Consider the following 23,727-nt stretch of genomic DNA (forward strand, 5'->3'; position numbering starts at 1 on the left):
TTTAAATCCAATTTAACGTGCCTAAAAAATTCGGTACTACCCAGTAAAAACTAAGTAATGGGATGCGGAAAAAGAGAAAGCTACCCTCTCCTACGCAAATTAAAACCTTAACAGATCAAAGCTTGAATGATGCCCGAAAAAAAAAATTCACACCATGGCAGCTAAATATAACCTGGTCTGTTTGAACATATCGTGGGTACCAACAAAAACAAATATCTGGCACATGTATTCTGTTAGCTTGGTAAACCCTACAAGAGAGAGCTTCATACATGCTCAAATTCATTCCCAAGGAAACAGGCAAAAATCAACAAACATCACCAGCAAAAGTCTCAGTTCTTAGTTGGAAAATATACATATATCTGTGATTCTAGCACGTAATCTTCTTCCAAAAAAATTGAAGAACGAACAGTTAGGAGCTTAAACCTATACAACAGAAGAATTTTCTTGACTATTTTTGTTTTCTTTCAATATGAAAGTCAACTTGAACCACTTGATTTTCTTTGTTAGGTGGAATCAATGCCTTGTTATCTCTCTTCAACATTCAGAGCTCTGGTTTCAAATGCCCTGCTGAAAGCATTAGTATCTACAGGTCAGGAAAATCGAAACAAAAGTTTGTTTAGTTGAGATTATAAGAACTGCTGGTTACCATTTGGTCCTAAACTGTCAGCAGCTGAACTGGAATCAAATCCCATTTGGAAAAAGCTCTGGAGCTCGTTATCTAATACAGCCTACACATATGGAAACAATTCCAAGGATAAGTTGCTGACGAGCAATTGATTCTGCAGAGCATTTGCAAAGATCCTTCACTTACATGATGTGCTGGAGAAAATTGTGTATTGGAATTTAGAATGACTGGTATGCCAGGTTGAAAAATCCCATGTGAATACTGGTGCGAATTTATCCCAGGACTGAATCCTAGAATAGCTGCATTGCCACCACGTGAATGAAGGATCTGGATGGAAGGGAATCCTATTAGACTTTATTCAAAGAAACATATATGAAAATTGTGTTGAAATTCTTTCACCACATAAACCTTGCTTACATCTTTAGATTGAATCTTCTCAACATCATTGTACAGTTCTGGATTTACAGTTGCTAGTTTCATTGACAAAAACTGCAATAGCAGGCAACATATCAGTGACTTATAGTCATGTGGAAGCACAAATGGCTTCAGTAATTTTAAATTTATCATGTAGAACTCCTGGTGTTTACATCTTTCAATCTAGTATACTTTGCAGATGTCATTCTTGTAAAAAAGAAGCTAGAGCTGATTCTCATCTATTTGATTACAGGAATCACAGATTATAAATCACTGTCCTTTATGGGCAATATATCCCATGCACCTCAGTTAGACTACAGATATAGTATGACCTTTTGCAGAGCCTAAAAAACATATACTCTTCATTTATTCTGCTTCCACCAACTCTGAAGGTGCATTATTGTGTTTTTCTAGAGGTTAGAGCTAAGCTCCATTTCAAACTAGCAAGCTTATGATGTGGCTAGTGAACATGATGAGCACAAATCCACATGACAATTTCATAGACGATAATCTCAATCTTAGAACAGCATACCTCAACCTGCTGTTGCAGTGATTGCACATAGTTGATGATCTCATCAAGCATCACCGCCTTGCCAGTAATCTAAAACAATGATCAACACCAAACTAATCAGCATCCTGTTTTTTTTTAAATCAAATAAATAATTTCCATTAAAAAAGGCAGACCACATTTAAGTACCTTATTGCATCCTGGAACAAGTTCTTGTAGCATTCTCATCCGCTCACTAATCTTTTCTCTTCTCACCTGCAAAAAGACTTCTATGTTCAATATGAAAATGAGCCAGGTCATTTTCTGATTGTTAACACTCAATAATGAGAAGGTACCCTCTCTGCAAGGCTGTGGCTATTGGTAGCTTGACCCCTTCTGGCTCTTACATGAATGTAATCATCTTTAGGAGCTTCCCCACTTTGAGGATTGTCTTTAGCTTGTTTAGCTACCTGTTTGCCACGCAAATTAGCACCACAGTTTTGTTCAATTTTTTGTTTCTTCTCATCCAGTTCTTTTGCAATATCAGAACTCTCTCCAGAAGGATCCTTTTGAAACTCTCCTTCAGCATTCTATATTCAACAACAAAAGATTCAAGAATTCACAAACTTGGAAACACACAATTACAATGCTGCAGAATCTTTAACATGCTAAATTAAAAGAGTAGACCTAATTCAAATTACCTTGTTTGGATCAAAAGGAGAATTGGACTCGGCCACTAGTCTTCTTCTCTTTCCATTTGGTAAGGCTCCCATAGTTGTCTCTTCGGATAATTGCTGATCTTCCTCACGTTGTGCACCATGTGCAGTGCTCTCATTGTTTGCCTCCTTGTAATTTGGAGGGCACCCAGCATTAACAATCTGGCCACACTCAGTTAGGCCAACAGAGCCAACCATTTCTGAGAAATTCCCACTTCCAAAGCCAGGAAACTTTGGCACCAGCTCAGCAAAGCCTGAATCAGATGGGTAATGAACAAGGTGGCAGGTGTTACTAATTCCTGGGTTTTCCATTACAATTGGGAAAGGAGAATTGGAAAATTCACTTTGAGACCCTGTTGATGAACCACCAAAATTCCCAAGCTGGCTAAATGAAACAACTGGATCCCAAGCAGAAACATAGAAGGGGTTAGTGTTCATTCCTGAAGATGGACATTTCATAACACTCTCAACTCTATTTTGATATCCCAAATCACCATTGTTATCACCGCTACCATCCATGTCCTGGGACTCAAAAGCAAAACCCCCAGAGCCTAAAGAATAACCTATATATGTGATTGAGGAGAAACCCCAAAGCAACAGTCAGCGAAGACTAGTGCTAAATCTATCAGTGTATATAACAGAAGGAACTATATATGTGGTCATATCTTGGAGGACTCAGCAAGGAACAAGTAACCTTGGCAGCTTTATAAAACTGTGAGGGTGCTATAAAGTAAAAGAAACCCCACGCAGCAGCATTCCATAGACAAAGTGAAAAAAGAGATATCCAATGTAACATGCGTAAAATCTACCCAGCACCAGCTACATACTTCAATATTTGAAAGAACCCTACGATCAAGTCTTCTCTAATTTGCAAGAGAAAAAAATTGGAAAATGCTTCCTACAGACAACAAAGTGAACCTTTCAGAGCATAAAGTAGACACAGACAAACAATGGCATTAGCTAACAAACAGCTCATCAAAAGGAAAGCAGATTCCCTTTTTTTCACTTTAGTTGGACTCGAAAAAAAATTTCACCTTCTCCACACATTTAAGCACCAATACATTGATCTTGTTACCCTTGAATCTCTTCAATTAAGACCTAAATTCAAGATGATCACCACAAAACTTGAAGCAATGAACTCGGAATAAGCAAAATGGTATCTTGAGAAAGTCCTAAAAAGGAAAAGATAGCAAGTTCCAAGTTTTGAGAATTAAAGACCAAACAACCCCAAGAACCCAGAAAAGGTACGCTTTCAGACACCCTTTCGCAATATTCTCATATGGGTGTCCAGAGAAGAATCAATTTCTGCTTGAATCATGCAAGAACTGAAATTAAGTGATTTTCATTCACGGTCTCCTAAATGGGTGATTTGAGAGTACCCTGAAGAGCATCAAATGCTTCTTCAAATAGACAAGAAAAAACCAAAATTCACCAAATAGGCACTTCTCCAGTCAGTAAAAGAAGCATCAAATTCCAACCTTATTGATAGATCACAGCAATGTAGAGACCTGCGAAGCTATAGAAACGGAGAGTGTGAAAACAAAAGTAAAAGAGAGAGGGGAGTCTCTTGGGCTACCTGCTCGAGTTTAACAGGTGACAAGTACGATTTAAAAGAATAAAGTTACTAACTACTGCCCAACTGCTCTTGCTGTTAAATTATTACAGAACCTGGTCCAAACCATTTTCCTGTTTTTCAATGGTTGGTAACCTTAAAAAAAATCATTAATGATAAAATGAAAAATTAGTTTTAACAAAAGGAAAGTAATTTTATAAAAAAACACTTTCCAAAACTAAAAAAAAAAATTGAAATGAATAAATACTTTTTATATTTTTTATTTAAAATAATTTATAAAATTAATTTTATTTTTTTAATGTTTTATCTATCAGATTCAATCTTTATTTTTTATTGTTATTTATTTTATTTAAAATAATATATAAAATTAGATTTTTTTTTTAATTTCATCTTCTTTCAGCATTTTTATCTTTCAAATTTTATCTTTATTTTTCTAATAAACTTCAAAAAAAATAAAGCATGAAAAGTTATTTTCCAGCTTATTTTTTATAGCATAACCAACATTAAAAATTATTTTTCAATTTAATTTTTTTAATATTGTCAAACATGAAAAAATATCTTACTTTTTAATAATTCACTTTACATGAAAAATTTAAAGAAAAACACTTCCAAAACTTAAAAAAAATTGAATGACTAATTTTGTTTTTGTTTGTTTTATTTAAAATATTTTTTTTAATTTCTTCATTTTTTAATTTTTTATCTACCAGATTTGATTTTTATTTTTTATTATTATTTATTTTATTTAAAATAATATATAAAATTAGATTTTTTTTTTCAATTTCATCTTCTTTCAACATTTTCATCTTTCAGATTTTATCTCTATTTTTATAATAAACTTGAAAAAAAATAAAGCATGAAAAGTTATTTTCCAGCTTATTTTTTATGGCATAGCCAACACCGAAAATTATTTTCCAATTCATTTATTGTCGAACATAAAAAAATAAATCACTTTCCATGAAAACTATATTTTCCAAAAAAATCTATTTTCCTACAAATAAACATGGCTTAGAAATAGGAAAGATAATTTAATTCCAATGGAGACTTGAATGAGTGAATATTTTTTAGACTTGATAGATAATGGGTAAGATATGGATATTATCAAACCCGATTTAAAATCCATCTAAATCATATATATTAATGATTTTATTTTTTATTGATTAATAAATAATAATAAATAATGGACCTCAAATCTGATAGATAATTTATGAATATCTAAATTTTATATCTGATGCCTAATAAATAAGATACGAATAAATTCATTATCATAGACACTCATTGTTTATCCTATGTAAAACATTACTCGTAATTTTTTTTTATTATTATTATATTTTTAAAAATTATAAAAACCATGCACAGTATACTTTTCTTTATATAGAGACAAAAAACAAAAATAGTAAATTTTTTCCCAGACAAGAAAAATGGATTGGAAGAGGTTCCTCTCTTCAAGTCCAAGCTTTGCTTTATATTTTATTTTTTTCCTTTTTACCGACACATTTGCCAACTATTCTAACAGACCTCGTTTGCTGTTCCACGCTCATCTTTCTCGGTGCCAACTACCCCTCATTTCATATTGTTTTTTATATTTGTTGAGAAATCTCATTATGCACTTCAGGTCCATCATTCTCCATCAGCCCCTCCACTCTCCTTCAAAATGTTTCACGTGGCCCCACCAAATTCCTCTTCCCAAGCAATCAAATTAACATGATCTTAATTTAGAGTTTTTAACGAATGTTCACGTTTGAAATTATTTTAAATATTAAAAATTAAATTTTAAATGGTATTTAAACTCTAAAAATAGTATAAAATTAAATTAAACATTAACCCCTGGTCTATTATATTAAAAAAATTAATATTAAAATTGACTTTTCAAAATACTCATTTTTTAATCACTTTTTCCTTTGTAATATAAAAAAATAAAATAATTCAGTGATAATATATCTTTTCAAAACATATGAATTCAACTTTTTAATCAATTAAATTCAAATTAAATACTCTAATTGAATTTAATTATTATATAAAATTAATTATAAATAGCTTATAAAAGTTTAATCACCAATAGGTATATAATATTAAGTTTTTTTATACGTTTAAATTCTTCTTTATCTTGCTTATTTTTAACTATTGAGATTAACCTCATAATCAAGAATGGTGATGGATACCAAGATATTATGATATTCAGTAAAAAATGAGATGATAAACGTGCTGATAAAAATATTTAATAGTGGTAAATGTGTAATTTCCTATCAATACCTCTAATTTTTTGTTTTTTTATTTAAAAAAAAGGTCTAAATCAAAAGAGTTGCCTTTTATTTGATGGTTGTTTTTTACGTGATTATCAGACAAGCCACGATTGTGCGGCTATGATTAGGGAACTCTAAAGAAAGTACTGTAGGTGAAGAAAGCAGAAGACAGTGTCTCCAAATATATATATATATATATATATATATATATATATTGTTTATTTTATCAATTAACGCCTGCGGCAATCTTTCTTCTTCTTCTTATTTTTACTTTGGAGGCTCTGGCAGATGGAGAACACAAGGAATAATGGAATCTAATCATCAGTTTTACCCTCTTGTCCTGGTACAGTTTCCAGCTGTCGGTGTAGTGTATGCACCCCCAAAAAAAAAAAAAAAAAAAGGCCTCTCGAGTCTCGAGTAGCCAAGCCTGGTCAAACCAAATAATATGGTCAACTTCAAGTCTGGCTGTGACCTTGCTGGAATTGGAAGTATAATGTAATCCGAAATTAATTGTTCGAGAAGCGCAATAATGCTGTGCGAGACAAATGATGAATGAATTATTTGTATGGTAAATACTCGTTTGTTTATTATTAAAAAAGAGAGCTACAAGACATGGGAGTTTCACTATATATATTATTGTAGATTGTTATGATAAAATTAATTTTTTACGCCTAGGTGGCTTAAATTTCAGCCTTCAATTTAGGGGCATTCGGGTCTTTTTTTCTAGCTTAGTGGTTATTAGAAGATTGTTTTGGGGTGTACGTGTCTTTTTAAAATTTGTAACATAGAAAAAAAAATATTTTTTTATCTCTAGAGTTAACAAAATTTAAAATTGTTATTCAGGAGTTTTCTTGGCTTTTCACAATATTTGTAACAGTAAAAATATTTCTCTGCCCTCAAGATAAAAAAAAAGAATTACTGGATAAGGGTATTTCAAGTTTTTTCAATTTTCATATATAGAAAAATAACGATTTTAGCCTAAAAAAACCTTTGCTTTTAGGGGTGTTTTTACATGGGTGTTTTGTGTAATTAAAAGGACTATAGGGGTATTTTGATATTTTCACATTTTATATATCATCACATTAGATATAGAAAATAATAATAAATAATTATTGATTAAAAAGTTGATAACACCTAATAGCGTGCATATTTTGTAAAACTAAACAGATGTAATTTGAAAATGCTATATTTTATTGTAATATAATTTTGTAATTAAATTGTGTTTATCTAACAAATTTAATTATGAATGTTGTTAAAGAAGTTGTGTTTTTTTTTTTTTGTTGAATGCATTATATAAATTGTGATGATTCTAAAGGTTCATCCATTCAAGTTTTAAATTCACTTTTAGTTATAATTTAAAATTTATTACTACTTAATTTTAATTTTATTAAATGAATGTTGAAGAAAATAAATGTTCTTGTGATAATTAAATTATACGTGTCCTAGATGGTGGGATAAATGATATTTGAACTACTAGCAAGTTGTGAATATATTGGATCAATAATTTGATATTAAAAATATAGAGAAAACTCTACCGGATTTTCAATAGAAATAATAATAATAATATAAAAAAATTTAGGTCATTATAATTGATATTAATTCAAGAAAATTAGGGTTGTTATAGTTTACATAGGTTTACTTAAGTTCTTTTTTTATTTGCTTTTAATTTTTTAAAAAAAATTGAATAATTTTTTTCTTTTTTGTCTTTTGATATTTTTTTATTGAAATTGATCTTCTTACTCTATTTCAATTTGAGTTCTATGAAATTATCACGATCTCATGTCTTAAATGGTGTTTTTTACAAATTAATAAGAGTTGACCGCGGTTCATCTAATATATTATTATTTTAATATATATATATATATATATATATATATATATATTAAAAATAGTATAATATCTCACAATCTTAATATCTAAAATACATCATTTAATATACATTGGATTTTAAGCTTCAGGGCATCTTTATAGGTTTTTTTTTTTACAATTAAATAAAAATGATTTGACTCTAGATTTAGAGTGTGTTTGGAAATACATTGTAAATCGCGTTCTCTCAAATTTTGAATTTTTTATTTTTTTTAAATGAAATTTTTATATGATTTTAGATTGTTTTAATCTTGTAATATCAAAAATAATTTTTTTATTTTAATATATTTTTTAAATAAAAATATTTTAAATCATCATCACCATTACAATTTGAAATACATACTCAACTCAAGACAAGTAGCTGGTGTAAACTTTCCGTTTGGGAACGCGGCTGCGGCCGCGTTCCCAAAAAATTTGAAAATTTTTTGTTTTTTTTTTTTGCTAAAATTTAATATGGTTTGTACGTTTTGGATCGTTTTGATGTGCTGATGTTAAAAATGATTTTTAAAAAATGAAAAAACATCGTTGGCATGCATTTTGACACGAAAAGTTATTTGAAAAGCACCCGCAACCACACTGCCAAACACGCTCTAAATGGTGTGTGGTGTGGGATTGAAGTTGATTTGATCATGCGGATCCCACGTGAAGAGAAGGACTTCACAGTCAGAGGAGGGAGATATGATGATTGAGATGGGGTACCTAACTAATCTATGCGGGTACTCACACCCGGAGAAAATCATTTTCATGTACGTTGTTGTTGGAGTTATTATTACCTTAGATACATGATATCATGCAATTAATATTTTATAAATCAATCTTTTTATAATTACTAGATTTTTAGCAGAAGCGAAGTTAGGAGGGGGATCTAATATTTTAATAACCAAAAAACTTAACTGTTCTATATAGATTTTGAATACAAAATTAATTATGTAATTAAAAAAAATAGACATCACCTTATATATTATATCTAAAATAAATTATATTGTTATAAATTTTTAATAATAACTGTATTTATATCATTTGCCTAAAATGATATGCTATTTAGATAATGTCTTCATTATTTATTAAAAAACATCCAAAGAACAGGATCCGATGTTAGACCTTACTATTCCAGGGTCATTTTGATGAATAATAAGGTTATATTAATTGAATTTATAGTCTCTTAATTAACATCCAAGAAACATGACCTTCACATCGGACCATTCCATCTTGGGTTATTTAACACACAATAGAACCATTTAATATATAAAATTGAATAACAATGGTCATGCCCTGTACACTAGATAACAACATTGGATGGGACTTCAATATTAAACCATTCCATCCTGAGTTATTTAGTAGACGATGAAAACCCTAATGTATAAGAATTATTATGGCTTGAAAAACTCTTATTTTCCATTAAATAATATCCTAAGAAAAGGGTCTGTTATTTGATCATTTTATCATGGTCTATTTAATAAATAATAGGAACATCATATTGATTTTTTTAAAATTTGTGAGAAGAAATGATTATGTGATGACCAAAATTTTTATTACCCAATGTCCTATAGGTTATGTATTAATAGATACCATTATTCATTTATTAATATTTAAAGAACATGGTCTAATATCGCACCATATTATTTTGGATTGATTAATTGAAACAATTAATTCTTAAATTATATATTAATTAATTTTATTAATCGATAATCAATATCCATAACACATGATCTAATATAAAACTGTTCTATCTTGGATCAATTAATAATTAATAGGAATAACTAATACAAATATAATTTCATTATTATTTTACTAAAGTCTTTTTATATGTATATTTCTTCATCGTCATCATCATCCATTTTCAACAATAATATATCTCCAATGTGCTCACTACAATATTTTCCATCAAAATTAAGGAATATCAAAATACAATAATATGGTTATATCTAACCGTCATCTCATTCACCTAACCAAGAACAAACCACACATCTTTCATGGTTTTAGTTTTCTAAAGTCACATAACCAACTCAATCAAAATCAACATTTTACAACTTTCTAAAATCTACTGCTTACGGCTGAGACAAAGGCTACTGCTTACGGCTGAAAACTTTAGTTGTTCGTTCCTGACCGATGCTGGTGCTGTGGCTGTTCTTGGAAGAAAAGAAGGGCTTGCTGTTGCTCCTGACTGACACAGGTGGTGCCACTACTCCCAGCTAAAACCAGAACTGTCGTGGCTATTGTGAATGAAGATGAAGAAGTGGACGCGGTTGCTGTGATGCTTACCGTGGTCCCCCTACTCTCAGCTAAAACCAAAAAAGTTATGAACGGGTTTTGGTTTGGTTATTATAGAGCAAAAACCGAAACTCAACTATTTGACTCGATTTTTTTCGGTTTAGCTCGGTTATTAATTTCAGTTCATTCGATTCGGTTCGGTTTGATTTTTTGGTTTCAGATTTATAAAACCGAAACCAAATCTAATCAGTTTAATTGATTTTTTTTATGATTTAATTTTTTTAGCTTATTTGATTTTTTGATTTTTTTACTTACCTCTATATATGAGTATATGAGTTGTGGGATTGGGGAGAGGGGGGGGGGGTGTGAGGGTCTAACCATCAAAAATCAAACTATACTACTAAAAATATTCTAATCTCTAAATTTTTCTATACCCAATTACTATTTTTTTTTAATTTCTCTAAAAATTTCTATCACTTTCTAACTTCCATTTTTTTATATTCTCTCTCTTTTAAAACAAAATGTGTTCCCTCATTTTTTTTTTTTGTATTTCAAAACTTTTTCTAAACTAGTCCTTCTTATTTTTCAATTACATTTTCTCACTAAAAAAATTCTTTTTATTTGATTGATTTTTTTCTTTTTCTTTTTCTTTTTTTTTTGAAAAACTTGTCAATACAAAAACAATAAGCAAAATAGTTGAAAATTATAAAATGACAAGAAATTGTTCAAATTGCATTGAATATATATATATAATTTTTAGAATTTTGGTATTTCTTCAAGTTTTAAAAATTATGTTGAAAAAAGGGATAAAAAATGAGTGATGATATATGTCACCTCTTTACAATTTTTACATTTATGATGTAAAGACAAGGACAAATTCATTTTTCTTTGACCTTGTATAGTAAATTTTGTAAAGAAAGAGAAAGACCACACAAAAAAATTATAAAAATGAATGGATTTAACTTGGGATTAATATAAAAAATAAAATGATCAATTTGGGATCCATGTGAATGAAAGAATTATCTTGGGATCTATACAAATGAAATCAACTTGAAGTCCATATAAAAACAAAAATTAACTCAGAATCCATATATATATGAAATAATCAACTTTAAATCCATATTAAAAGGACCAGATTAGTATCCATATTAAAAGGATCAATTTGGAATCCATATCAACTTTGGATTTATAAAAGAATCATCTTGAGGTCCAAGTCATCTTGAGATTCATGCAAATGAGATCAACTTGAGATTTACGTGAAAAATGATTAATTAGGGATCTATGCAAATGAAAAAGGATCAACTTGGAACCCATGCACTATAATGGTCTTGTTTTATGAAAAGAATGAACTTCTCCAGCACTATTTTCCTTTTTCTTTCTTGACACTATTTTTCATTTTCTCAAACCTTAGATTATGTAACTAGACTTACTTGTTTATTTGAACTTAGCTTTAAAATAGATGTCTCGATTCCCTCATTGATATATTAAAACACAGATTGCTATCATGATTTGACGATTTCTAAAATTAGTTACCTCCTTTGATCATGTCTTTGTCATATGCTGGCATTCACATACTGAATCTTCTCTTGTCCCCAAGGTTAATGATTTTTAAATTGTTTCCCTTAAGGATTCTTATTTGTCAAATGTTCTTGTCTTAATATTTTTGCTTTAAATTTTTTGTTTTTGTTGATTTCAATGCTTTTCCATGTCAAGAAGGTTTGGAACATTTTAGGAATAGTCTATGGTGTGCGTGAGATGCCAAAACTCTCATACATAAAAAAAATCATTGCATCTATTTTGAAATTCATGCATGTCTTGTTAATTATTGATGTCATTTTAGCATTTTTTTTACGTTCACATTTGTAAACAAATAAAGCAAAAATATTTTTAATATCACAAGCATTTATTTTGGGATTTTATAACTAATTTGTAAAACCCATCGAGATTTGGCCCATATCAAAACATCTTTAAAAGACCGCCATCCTAAAACCCCCTTTAAAAAAAATTTCCTGTTTAAAATTGCGTCGAAAATAAATATTTTCATATTTACAAGTATTAATTGAGATAAATAAACTCATAACATGCTTATTATCTTGAATATTATTATGGAGTAACATCTATGCTAACTTGTTTTTTTTAAGCATGTCTTCAATTTAATTTTTTCAGTCTAATATTCATCGATACACCCTAGTGTTAATCAAGAGTATTAATTCCCCATTCAATCTAATATTCATCAATGAAGTTTTGAATGTTAGTGCCACTAGATCATACCTCCAAGTAAATCAACCCAAAATGGTTATTGCTTCAATATTTAAAGACCAGGGTATGAAAAGTTTCATTTAGTAAAACATTACTAGTGAACCTCGGTACTATAGGATAAATGAACCTGAACAAGTCATTATCCATAGACCATTGTTGCATAACCAAAATGTTTAGTGACACCTCATCATAGGATTTGAGCAAGGTTTAATGAGCCAAATAAAAATCCACTCATTTATTTATTGACATGACTCAATAGATTATTAACAAGTGCAGGTCATGATCAAGAGTAAATAGATGTAGAAATGTCAATTCACCAAATAAGTTGGGAGTAATAAAGATGGCATAGGCTATAGATTGGATAGACTTAAAACCAGTCATCCATCAAAGGTTCAATTCATTACAGTATATCCATTCTTACCCATATAGATAGACGATTGATAGATTAGGCACAACTAAACATTAAGAATAAAAAGCAAGTAGTAATGCAACTTACCTCAAGTATAATATTTTAGGATGATAATATCATTTCTTTAGTATAATCAGTCTCTTACTTTAGATCTTTGAAGACCAATTAGATTTTTTAATGATCATAATTCTAAGTTGGGGCTCCTTTTCCTTTCTACCCATTCCACACACTTTTTCATTAGTTCATCGTAATGTTAGAAGCGACAATAACTATACCTAAAACAAAAACCAACTGGTTTATTAACAAAGAAAACTAAAACATGATAGTCTTTTACAATAGCTTTCCCACTCATCCTCTCATAATTTCCTATTCATAAGCATTATACTTGCATCTGATTTCCTTCCTGGTCCCTCAAGTTCTTTTTTTTTATCTTCAAGTTACAGATTATTTCAATTTGGTCCTTAAAAATTCTTTTGTTTTTATCCCATGTTTTTCATTCTCTTTAGCTTTCATTTTTACGCATGCATGTGGTCTAAAATATTATTTTAGAATTTAATTACATGATGATTTTACATAGGCAATTTTTTAATTATTACAAAAGATAAAATTAAAAGAACAAGAACTAAATTTGAAATTGACAATAATTGGCAGTCTTTTCCCCCTGTTTACTATTTAAAAGATGCGTAAATCTACTTACTCTCTTAATTTTAGTTTTTATTTTATTTTTATCCCTTTTATTTGTAGATATTTTGTTTTGATCTCAAACTTTTTTTTTTTTTTGCATTTATGTCCCTAAGTCTTGAAATAGGATAGAGAGTCATCAAAAACTTTTAAGGAAATACGAAAATTAGTGGCTGGATTTCAACCATTAATAACTTTAGTTTTGGCATCTATGGATTTGTCTTCAAGAGAGAAACTCAATGTAGGTGGTTTTCACCTTCAATGATACAAAAAAAAAAGGATTACAACTCATAGTTTTTTTTTTTTAATTATTTTGAGATTTCAAGGCAATTTGTCTTTAAGAGAGGAACTTAATGTCAGTGGTTTTCATCTTCAATGATACCAAAAACATTGGATTGGAGCTCAAAGTTTTTTTATTTGATTTTGAGATTTTAAAGCAATTGGAAAGGGTTATAGAGGTTTAGGTACCCCCTATGTTTTTAGCTAAAAAACAAGGTCAAATCTAGGTTTTTTGGGAACTTAATCTCCCAAGACACCTTCAACAATAGGAAAGGGTGATAAGCAAATGATATGTCATCTGCTCAAGTGGGCAATAATCGTTTGTCGTATTACAAAATAAATAGGATAATCAACTTAATAAAATAAGAATAAAAACTAGGTGTGTGGGTCTGGGTTTCCAAGACTAGGTGCATTTGAGTTTCATCTGGGCCAGGCCTATTGGTGGCTGACCCTTTATTTTTTTTCCCATTATTTTTTTCTCTTTCACACTTTTTAAATAAACTTATTTAAATGATACATAGATAATTACTCAATTTATTATACCATTTGTTTTCTAAATGATATTAGCATATTTGATGGTAATATTAATAATTGCTTTCTGAATAGTTATGTATCAACCTAATATACATATTTTTAAAATACAAATGAAATATATATTTTAAATTTTTATTGTAGATATTTTATATAATCTTAATCAACATTATTATTGTTATATTTTTTAATACATTCATGTTAAAATTAACAATTTATTAATTTACTGTTTTGTTTTATAAAAACACACTTTTAAGATTATAATAATCTTTTGTTTAGAAAATAAAGCTTATGATAAATAGTATTTTGTTAAGAAAGAAGAAAGCATTAATAAGGTAAAGAGTACAAGTAATTGGCTAGTAATGTAATTTATTATATCAATAGGGGGTTAACGATGGCAAGATACACTACAACTCATCAAAGATTAAATATAGTAATATAAGTACATGATTAGTAAAAATGTCAATCCATAAAGGATAATGGCTAAAATCCTCAGGGGATATTTATACACAATTTACTCATCGTAGCTTATTTGAGGATTTTATAGGTGTAATAATTCTTTCATCTTGATAACAATGTGTTGTACCTTACGCTAGATCAATGGAGATTGTTTATTTCATTGGTGAATATTTTATGGCTGAGGAGGGAGCCAATCAAGAGATTTTTAAGTGTTAATATGTTTCATGCAAACTGGAATATATTTCTTGGAATGAGCAACAAATATAGTTGATTGGTGTGTCGTGTGACATGTACTTCAAGAATCTATTTGAAAGAGGTCCCATCTGGTCGTATTTGATATGAATGTTATTGCTTGGGCCATAACACGAATAATGTGGGCATTGTTTAGGTTGCGGCCCAAACAGTGTGTTGAGCCACTGTTTGGGCCAAGGACCAAATAACGTGATGGCACCATTTGGGCCTGAGCCCAAATGATGTGGTATTATTTTTTATTTTTACCTTCCATCATCATCCATGTCCTCCAATGAAGATCAATGGAGGCATGCGTAGAAGAGAGGTAATCATAATCTAGTTAAATTAGAACCAAAAGCAGAAAGGTTGCTGTTAAGGAAACAAAAAATATTGATTCTTACTATTTGACGTAACTCATTGAAGCCCATGATGACACTGAAAAAGAGAAACATTTTATAAGTCAATATGTATATATAAAGTTAGAAAGAAGGATACAAGGAAGCTTATTCTATTTTCATAAAAAAAAAAAGGAGAGAAAAAACACTTACATATGAAGTTAGAAAGAATGATGCGAGGAAGCTTATTCTATTTTCACTAAAAAATAAGAGAGAAGAAACACTTACCTTCATATAAGATTATAATATAATAATATATGAGTTATTTTTTTATAAACTTTTTTTATTGGATCTCTTGATAGGTCTTGCATATAAATCGTTACTTGGAATAAAAAATGTCAATTACATTATTTAATCGAAAATGTTTCTTTGTCTCCATCTTAAATCACTCCAACAATGTATAAAAAGTACACAAGATGGATTACTTAAGTGATTTGTTATCATATAACCTTTAAATAAATAAATGAAAAGCAATTTTTGTCAAGTGGACATTCCATAAAAACAAAAGTTAGAGGCACAATTACTAGTTTATGCATAATTCACATTTCATTTTAATTATATGCATGTACCACATTTAAATCTATGTATTGAACTCTGGGATGTATATGTTCAAAAGGTACGATGATTACTTTGAAGTTGAACTTGCTTATGGTCGAAGAAAATGATAAAGAGCAGCTTTAGGTTTTCATATGGGAACTCATGACTAAAAACAATACTCGAGGTTTATTCATCTAGTAGAAATAATAATATAAATTTCATGAGTAGAGATTGAACTGAACTATGGCAGGATCTGTCATCTGAGTAGGAATTCCTTTAAAATTTGGAGTCTTATAGGATTTACCTACTAAAGGTATAAGAACAACTCTTGTTCACAACTTTAATGCCATTGAATTTATAAAGTTTTCTACCATTATAGATAAAAGAAAAGGCAACTTAAAGGAAAGCAGTTGAAAGAGAAAATTCCCTTACCTAGCAGTCTATCAATTACATGATTTTAGAGAATTAAAATGATTCTTGTAGATTTTAAGGATCCAATTAGAGGAAACTCAGGAACGAGGGAGCTTTCACCCTTTTCCATCACACCATTTTGCTCTTATGAATGCTAGTTTTAAGAATGAATTATTGCCCTTCAATCTTTATTTCCTAACTTGAAAGCAAATAACTAATATGTTTCACTTATTGAATATGGTTCTATGGTTGGTCCACGACCCCTGGATACCAAAAGCATCTTTGAAAAGATCTCATAATTCCTATAAGGTGGAGATGATGGGATTGATCCATGGATTTTTCCTTTTTTTTTATATCACTAAAAGGTTGAAAGAGGATAGTGAATCAAGTTGTTCACAAGAGCCAACTTGATTCTTTTCCCTAGGGATCCTAAACAAGGGAACCTTAGGAGAGTCATCAACTCTAACTATCATCCATGTATGATCTATACTAGATTTAACCAACTGCCCACGTTGCTTGTTTTATATTCTTAACAATCTATATTGGTCTTAGTATAGTCTTTTAGTGATATGTTTTCCTATTAGTTAGAAAATATGAGCTATAGATTCAGGTACAAGATATTATCATTACCACCTGGACAATTCAACATCCAATCTATAACCACAATGACCTATTTACAAGAGTGAAGCTCCACCAACTGAGTTATATCCCCAACCCAAAGCCAAGTGGAGTACGTATAAAGAAGTTAGATGTTTCTTTTATTCTTTTGTTTGGAAAAACTAGGTCATCTTAGGCGTGAACCAAAGACCTTACTTATAGAGTAAATCATTGTAAATATAGTCCAACCAATTAGGAGAGAAACTATAGATTCCTTTTTTAGAGTGATTCATCCTTCTAGAATGTAACAGATGACTCTCAGTTGTATTGCACTCTCCAAGTATGCTTGTTCCTCTTTTTTTCTGAATAATAAAAATCTTTTTAAATAACTTTGATGAGAAGAAAAAAGGTGTTAAAAGACCATCTAGGTCCCATCTTATAAACTCTAAGATTCCTTTTCAAACTTCCCATTTCTATATAGGATTATGAGAATCTAATCATTTTGTTTCAATAGGTTATTGCTCATAAGAGAGCATGTTATTATTAGCATATAAATCTTTTTAATGTTGATGCGAGGACTTTCTAGAAGGATAACACAATAAACATGGCCAACCATAAGAGCATTGTGGTGGTTAATCGAACCATGCATGCCATATTTGATAAGTAGGCTCAGATACATAATGAGTTATGTTAGAATAAGTTTGGTAATTCATGGGCATATATGCCTACGAGCTATATCATGGGGAGTTTTATAACCACAAGCACTTTAATAGGGGTGTTCACCTCATATAAAAGGTATTTTTCAGTGTATTATACACAACAACAAATATAACCTAACCTCAACATTATTACCCTTGATATGCTATCCACTTCTCAAGTATACAAACAATTAAATGCCAATTACTTGGCCTTATAGAACTTCCATCCTTTCCTATAATTTGATGCTAGGTAATTTTATGCCCTACATGATATATTATAGCAAGAAAATCTCAATCTCCTTCCACAACAACCTCTTGTTATTGATCTGTAATAGACATGAGGAATCGATAAAGTCATGCTAGCCTAACACTTAAAGAGATATGAGAATTGAAGATGGATAAAAAATAAGTTTTGCTTATAATCATTTATAATCTAAATGGGTTGATACACTGCACTGCAATCCTAAAAGAATAAAGATTGTAGATTTTTAACAATTCTTTAGGAAAGATAACCAATAAACTAGAGAATACATTGCCAAATCCACTAACCAATATGGTGATGGTGTTGCCAATCCTTATGTAAAACTAAGATTGTTTAATTCATATTGATAAAACAACTTTCCATTGGTTTGTCACATTGCCTCCTAATTCAATCAATAATTTGGAAGAGATGGAAACTCATTTCCATGAGCACTTCTACAGCACAAAACCAAAGGTCACATTGGTTGATTTAACTAGAATAGTTTAGAATTTAAGGGAGTACATCGAAAGTTATGCCTTGTGGTTTAGGTCATTGAAAGTCATGTGCAATATAACCATAACTAAGCAAAAGTTCATAAAGTTACTATTAGAAGGAATATATAAAAAAAAGGTTCATAAAAACCAAATACTTAGCTATCTACACCCTTATGAATGATGTTGATTGTTATGAGAAAATGCTAGTAAAATTGTAGAAAAGAAGCTATTAAAAGAGATATACTTTGTTAGCTATTTTGATAATTTTGTGAGTGCATACTCATTACTAATTTAAAACTTGATGATGAGTTTTATAAAGTCTAATAACAACTCATATCACTCATAAAAAAAAGGATATTACTTGAGATCACGATATTAAAAAAAAACCTAAGAAGCTATTAAACCTGATAACAAAGATACAAAGACTATTAAAGCAGTTAAAGAAAACAAAGGGTATTCTTGTGATATGAAAAGAGTAAAAAAAACTCTTTGTCTAATTGATACGTGGGATAAAAATTAAGCTATTTGGAAATCATACTATGTTAGAGATAATATGATCATATATTGGAACCTCATCTAACAGTATCTTGGAACCTCACCTAACAGTTTAAGCTATTGGGTTGAGATGATTCTTTGACATACTATCCCCACTACTAATAAGATTAAGGGGGGGAAATATTGTAAATGACATGAATTTTAAAAACTTGACACTAATAGTTGCATAGTCTTCAGTAACCAAATTTAGAAGGCTTTTGAATCTAGACACATCTATTTTTTTTTTTACAAGAAGATTAAAATAAATGATGATCCATTCCCCATTATCACTACAGCCGTGACTATTGAGGGTTGATCAACCATGACAAAGACTAGAGTTTGTTGAATTGTGGTACATAAAAAGGTGGTTTGGCAATCACAAGATAGGCCTCAAATGAGGTGTATAAATGCAATATGCCATATAATTCTCCAAAGGGTGAAGACTTGGGGTTAAAATCGAGTAGGTGATAACTTAGCAACAAGAGAAAATATTTAGGCCTAAAAAACTAGTTGATAATGACTTGTATAAACATTAGTCACAGTAGAAATTATCCAAACCTAGTGATGAGAGGATGATGATCTTGTCAACAACCACAAGTATCTTCTAGATTTTAAAAGGAGATGGAAACAAGGATAGGTGTCCAAGGCCTAGTTTAAGAGAATATAACGCCTAAATACCTTGATAAAAAAAATGATATGTAGCCATATTTGAGATGAGTACGATGTGTGAAATGATGTTTTTTCTCAAACTTAAAATTAATCAAAGTGAAAATGGAATGTTTATCGACCAATCCAAGTATACTAAATAGATTCATAAAATGTTTGGATTTGAATCACTTTGAAAAAGTCCAACGCCGATGAGGACCACTACTAGCCTCGATAAGAATGAAAGTAATAAGGAGGTGGATGTCAAAAGGTATAAGGAATTATATTTAACTACTAATCATCCATATATCATATTTAGTATATTTTTATGTGTTATATTTCAAGTCAGTCCAAGATAGTCATACCTTAGTGTCATTTGTTTTTTTAAATATCTGAAAAAAACTTTTAAATTGAGTCTTAAGTACCCTTACATAAAAAAACATAAACCCTATAAATTACTTAGACTTTAACTTTATCAATTGTATTGTCAATTAAATGAGCACTGATAGTATATGTCAATTCTCATAAAATGCATTAGTATAATAGTCTATAAAAAGTAAAATTATAGCCACTTTCACTATGAAAAAGAATATATTGTTGGGGGATCATGTTGCCCCTAGGTCTTATGAATGGCACAAACATTGAAGTAGTTTGATTTCTAGTCAAACTATATTTAACTACTAGTCATCTGGATATCATATTTAATACATGTTTATATGTTATATTTCAAGCCAGTCCAAAAGAGTCATACCTTAATGTCACTATTATTTTTAAATATCTTAAAAGAAATCTTAAATTGAGTCTTATATACCTCGAATAAAAAAAATGAACCTCATAAGTTACTCAAACTTTAACTTCATCAATTGCATTGTTGATTAAAAAAGCACTGGTGGTACATATCCAAGAGTAATGACAAATTATTGTAGATTAAAAACTGTAAAGATAACATTAACTTCCAATTGACAAAACAAATTGTTCTTGTAAAGGCTAAACTAGCTTCATTATATATCTTTATCAACAAGGAAGAACAACTCAAAGAGGAAAATGACTTGGTAATTGATACTTATGATTGCTTGGATGAAGATGTAATAGAAGAAGGGAGTGACATCCTCTTAAATAATAGTGCAATAAAATAATTATGACATATAAATATGTATAAAAAACATTACCAATACATGCATTATGATTCAAATCCATTACATTTTATCATTAAATAAACCACTCATTACTAATATAATTCTGCCAATTTGATATAGGTTTCAATATATTTAAAAAAGAGAAACTAACTTTAACATCTTAAAGTTTGGTGGGAATTACACTTCATCTCCATAGTTTGAAATATTATGCTTTACATCTTTAGTTTGAAACACATGTAACATTTTACATCATCTGATAGATGTGCCAAAAATAGTCTAAAAATATTTAATTATCTACAAGGTTGCTATTATTTTTTAGAAAATGACTAAAAAGACCTTGAAGCAATTGTTTTTTGAAAATGCCACTCAAATTGATTGTTGCTTGATTAAAAAAAATAGTTGTAACTTATTTAACAATAATTATAACAATACCATAATTTATATATTTAACAACATTTCTCCCATTTTCTCTCATCAATACTAGCACACCCAATTTCACCAAAAAAATATAGCCTTTTTCCACACCTTTTACAGAATAATAAACATCACACTCTAATCAATTCCTGCCATTATCACCAATAAATTTTATCCATTCCTGACAAATAATTCTAGCTATTGTCACCAATAAATTTTAGCCATTCCCTACACCTTTTTTCCAGTAACAACAAACATCATATTTCTCATTTCCCTCTCCATAAAATTCAAGCTACTTCCCTTACTATTCTTAACTCTAAAAATAATTTATCCATATATTTTCCACCTCCATTTACACCACTTAGAGTCAACAACCAACTCATCAACATCAAACATTTAAAAGCATGCACAAACATTAAAATTGACTTATAAATTTTAAAACAAGCAAATAACAAGCTTGCACACAATATGCATCCACAAACATTTAAATTTGACATAGTATCCAAAATGATCCATAATTATTCCATCTATCATAAAACACTTAACAATATAAAGTATCAACAAATTCTAAATTTCAAAAAAGACATTGATAAGTCCATGTAGAGTTTTGAATAATAATGATAATTCATAATGCAAATTTAGATGAATTACTTGTGTTTGTGTTGTGGGTTGAGAAGAAGATGTGATAGCACCACTACTTCCACCAATGCTAGCTCTTCCACCTCTTGAACATTGTCACACGTATGCAACGATTATCCTCCAGAGTGGGGTTATCAGGAATGATATGGGTGAAAAGGACAAAAAATTCTTGTTTTTTTATCAATATAGAGGGGAATGAGAGTTGCCACCGAGTATTTTGGTTACTAAAAACCCTAATGGTTTGTGAGAGTCTGGGTAAGGGGACTAGTAGTGCAAGGGGAAGACGTATCACCCCCAGTGCACCCTATCTATGGTTAGTTGCTTTGTTGTTTGTTCTAAGTCGTGTTTCTATTCATTAGTCTATCTAAGATTTGAGAAAAGTTTTCATTAGTAAAAAAATCCTTATCTCATCAGGTTAAAACCTAGCCATTCTAAAAAACTCAGAAAAGTCTATATAAAGTTTAAGAAAAGTTCTCATTAGTAAGGAGATTCTTGTCTTACCATGTTAAAAACTAAACAATCTAAAACCCAAGAAAAAAATGTTTTTTTTTATTTTATTTGAAATTTTAGTCAAATCCTAATGGATAAATCATAAACTTGTTGTAATTGACTTAGGAAGAGTCAATTTAAGCTTAAGCATACTAAAAACAACTTACTTTAACTATTAAAACAACAAGAAACAGGGAATTAAAGGCAAAACAAAAGGCATAGTCTATGTTCTATAACAAGCCAAAACCATATTCTAACATTGCTTCATAGGTTGTTCTTCACATTTGTAACCATCAACAACATGTATTTGGCCCAAGCAAGCATAACAAAATACTAACAAAAATCTAAGAACAACAGGAAAAAAAAAAAAACAACAACCAAACTTTAAAATATGCTATCATAAAGACTCTAATGACTATCATGAACAGTAAAGCATGTTAACAAACATCTCTAACTAGCATATATCAATTCAGAAACAAAACTAAACATCCAAACTAAACCTTGAACAACATTTAAACACATGTATTCATACTAAAGCATGACATGGTTAAACATAAAATGCAGACAACCATTGTATTTAAACTAACAAAAGGCTTTAAGAAAAGGTACAATGGACACTTAATGCAGAAGATAACAATGAAAACAAAATGGAAAGGGAGTGAGGTGTTCTCATTAAGCTACACCCCCTTATCAAAGTTGAAAGCTTACCTTATCTAAAGGTGTTGCCTCCTTGGTACCTTTTCTTGGTAACAAAGGTGAGGATCGGTGGTTCAAAGGGTAATTTCTATTTTTTCCCTTTTTTTCCTGGCATGGCCTTTTGCATGAGTTTTTAAAGAGCCATTGGGATGCTTTTAGGGGCCTTGAGCTGAACCATTCTTTCCCTTTGATGTAGAAGAATCAATACAAACCATTCATTGAGGCTGAAGGTCAAGCTTTGCAGTGTTTTAGAGCCAACAAAATGGGCACACTGGCAAGCCTGATTGGTTAGGGCATTGGGTTTTAACTTTTTATAGCACCATCTTCAAGGCTATAAAATACCTTTTATTTTTTTCTAGGTAGGAGTACAACATGCAGGGTGTAAGGGGGTACGTTTATTGTTCTGTTCGAGGAAGACATGAGGGTGATTTTGGCTTGAGAGGTGACAACAAAACCAACTTTCTTGGGGTCTTTAGGGAGGAAGAAGATCTGTAGTAGCTAGATAACAAGTCATGTGGCTTTTTTTTTTTAATTTCTGGACTTATCAAAACAATGTCGTTTTGAACTAAAACCAAATATTTTGGCCAAAACACACTGTTTCATTTAAATGAAACGGCGTCGTTTTAATAACCCTTGGTCAATTAGGGTTCTAAAACTGAGATTTAACAAAAAGTCATTTCACCTACAATTACCTTATAACTTTTAATTTCATACACATCAATATAATTTTAAAGATCTTTATAATATTAAAAAACATTCAAGCTATAAAAATACTTTTATTTTAAATTCAAAAGGTTCAAAGTTTTGAACTTTAGATTCA

General features: G+C 30.0%; 1 protein-coding gene across 3 annotated transcripts; it reads right to left on the minus strand.

Moving 5' to 3' along the window:
• Window positions 1-262: 262 nt before the first annotated feature.
• Window positions 263-3,837, minus strand: LOC133695034 (transcription factor bHLH74-like). Of its 3 annotated transcripts, none has more exons than XM_062116781.1 (8): window positions 2,228-3,837; window positions 1,883-2,116; window positions 1,737-1,802; window positions 1,572-1,640; window positions 1,043-1,114; window positions 812-952; window positions 647-728; window positions 263-549 (listed from the first exon to the last, which is right to left on the minus strand). In XM_062116781.1, exons 1-8 carry the CDS (start codon window positions 2,759-2,761, stop codon window positions 542-544), a joined length of 1,206 nt encoding a protein of 401 aa, XP_061972765.1. In that variant the 5' UTR covers window positions 2,762-3,837; the 3' UTR covers window positions 263-541. The 3 variants fall into 3 exon arrangements, with proteins under 3 accessions (XP_061972765.1, XP_061972764.1, XP_061972763.1); XM_062116780.1 differs by having other exon boundaries at window positions 263-564; XM_062116779.1 differs by having other exon boundaries at window positions 263-567.
• Window positions 3,838-23,727: the final 19,890 nt, after the last annotated feature.

This window comes from Populus nigra, chromosome 5, assembly GCF_951802175.1.
Source record: "Populus nigra chromosome 5, ddPopNigr1.1, whole genome shotgun sequence".
In the NCBI taxonomy this organism is placed as follows: Eukaryota; Viridiplantae; Streptophyta; class Magnoliopsida; order Malpighiales; family Salicaceae; genus Populus; species Populus nigra.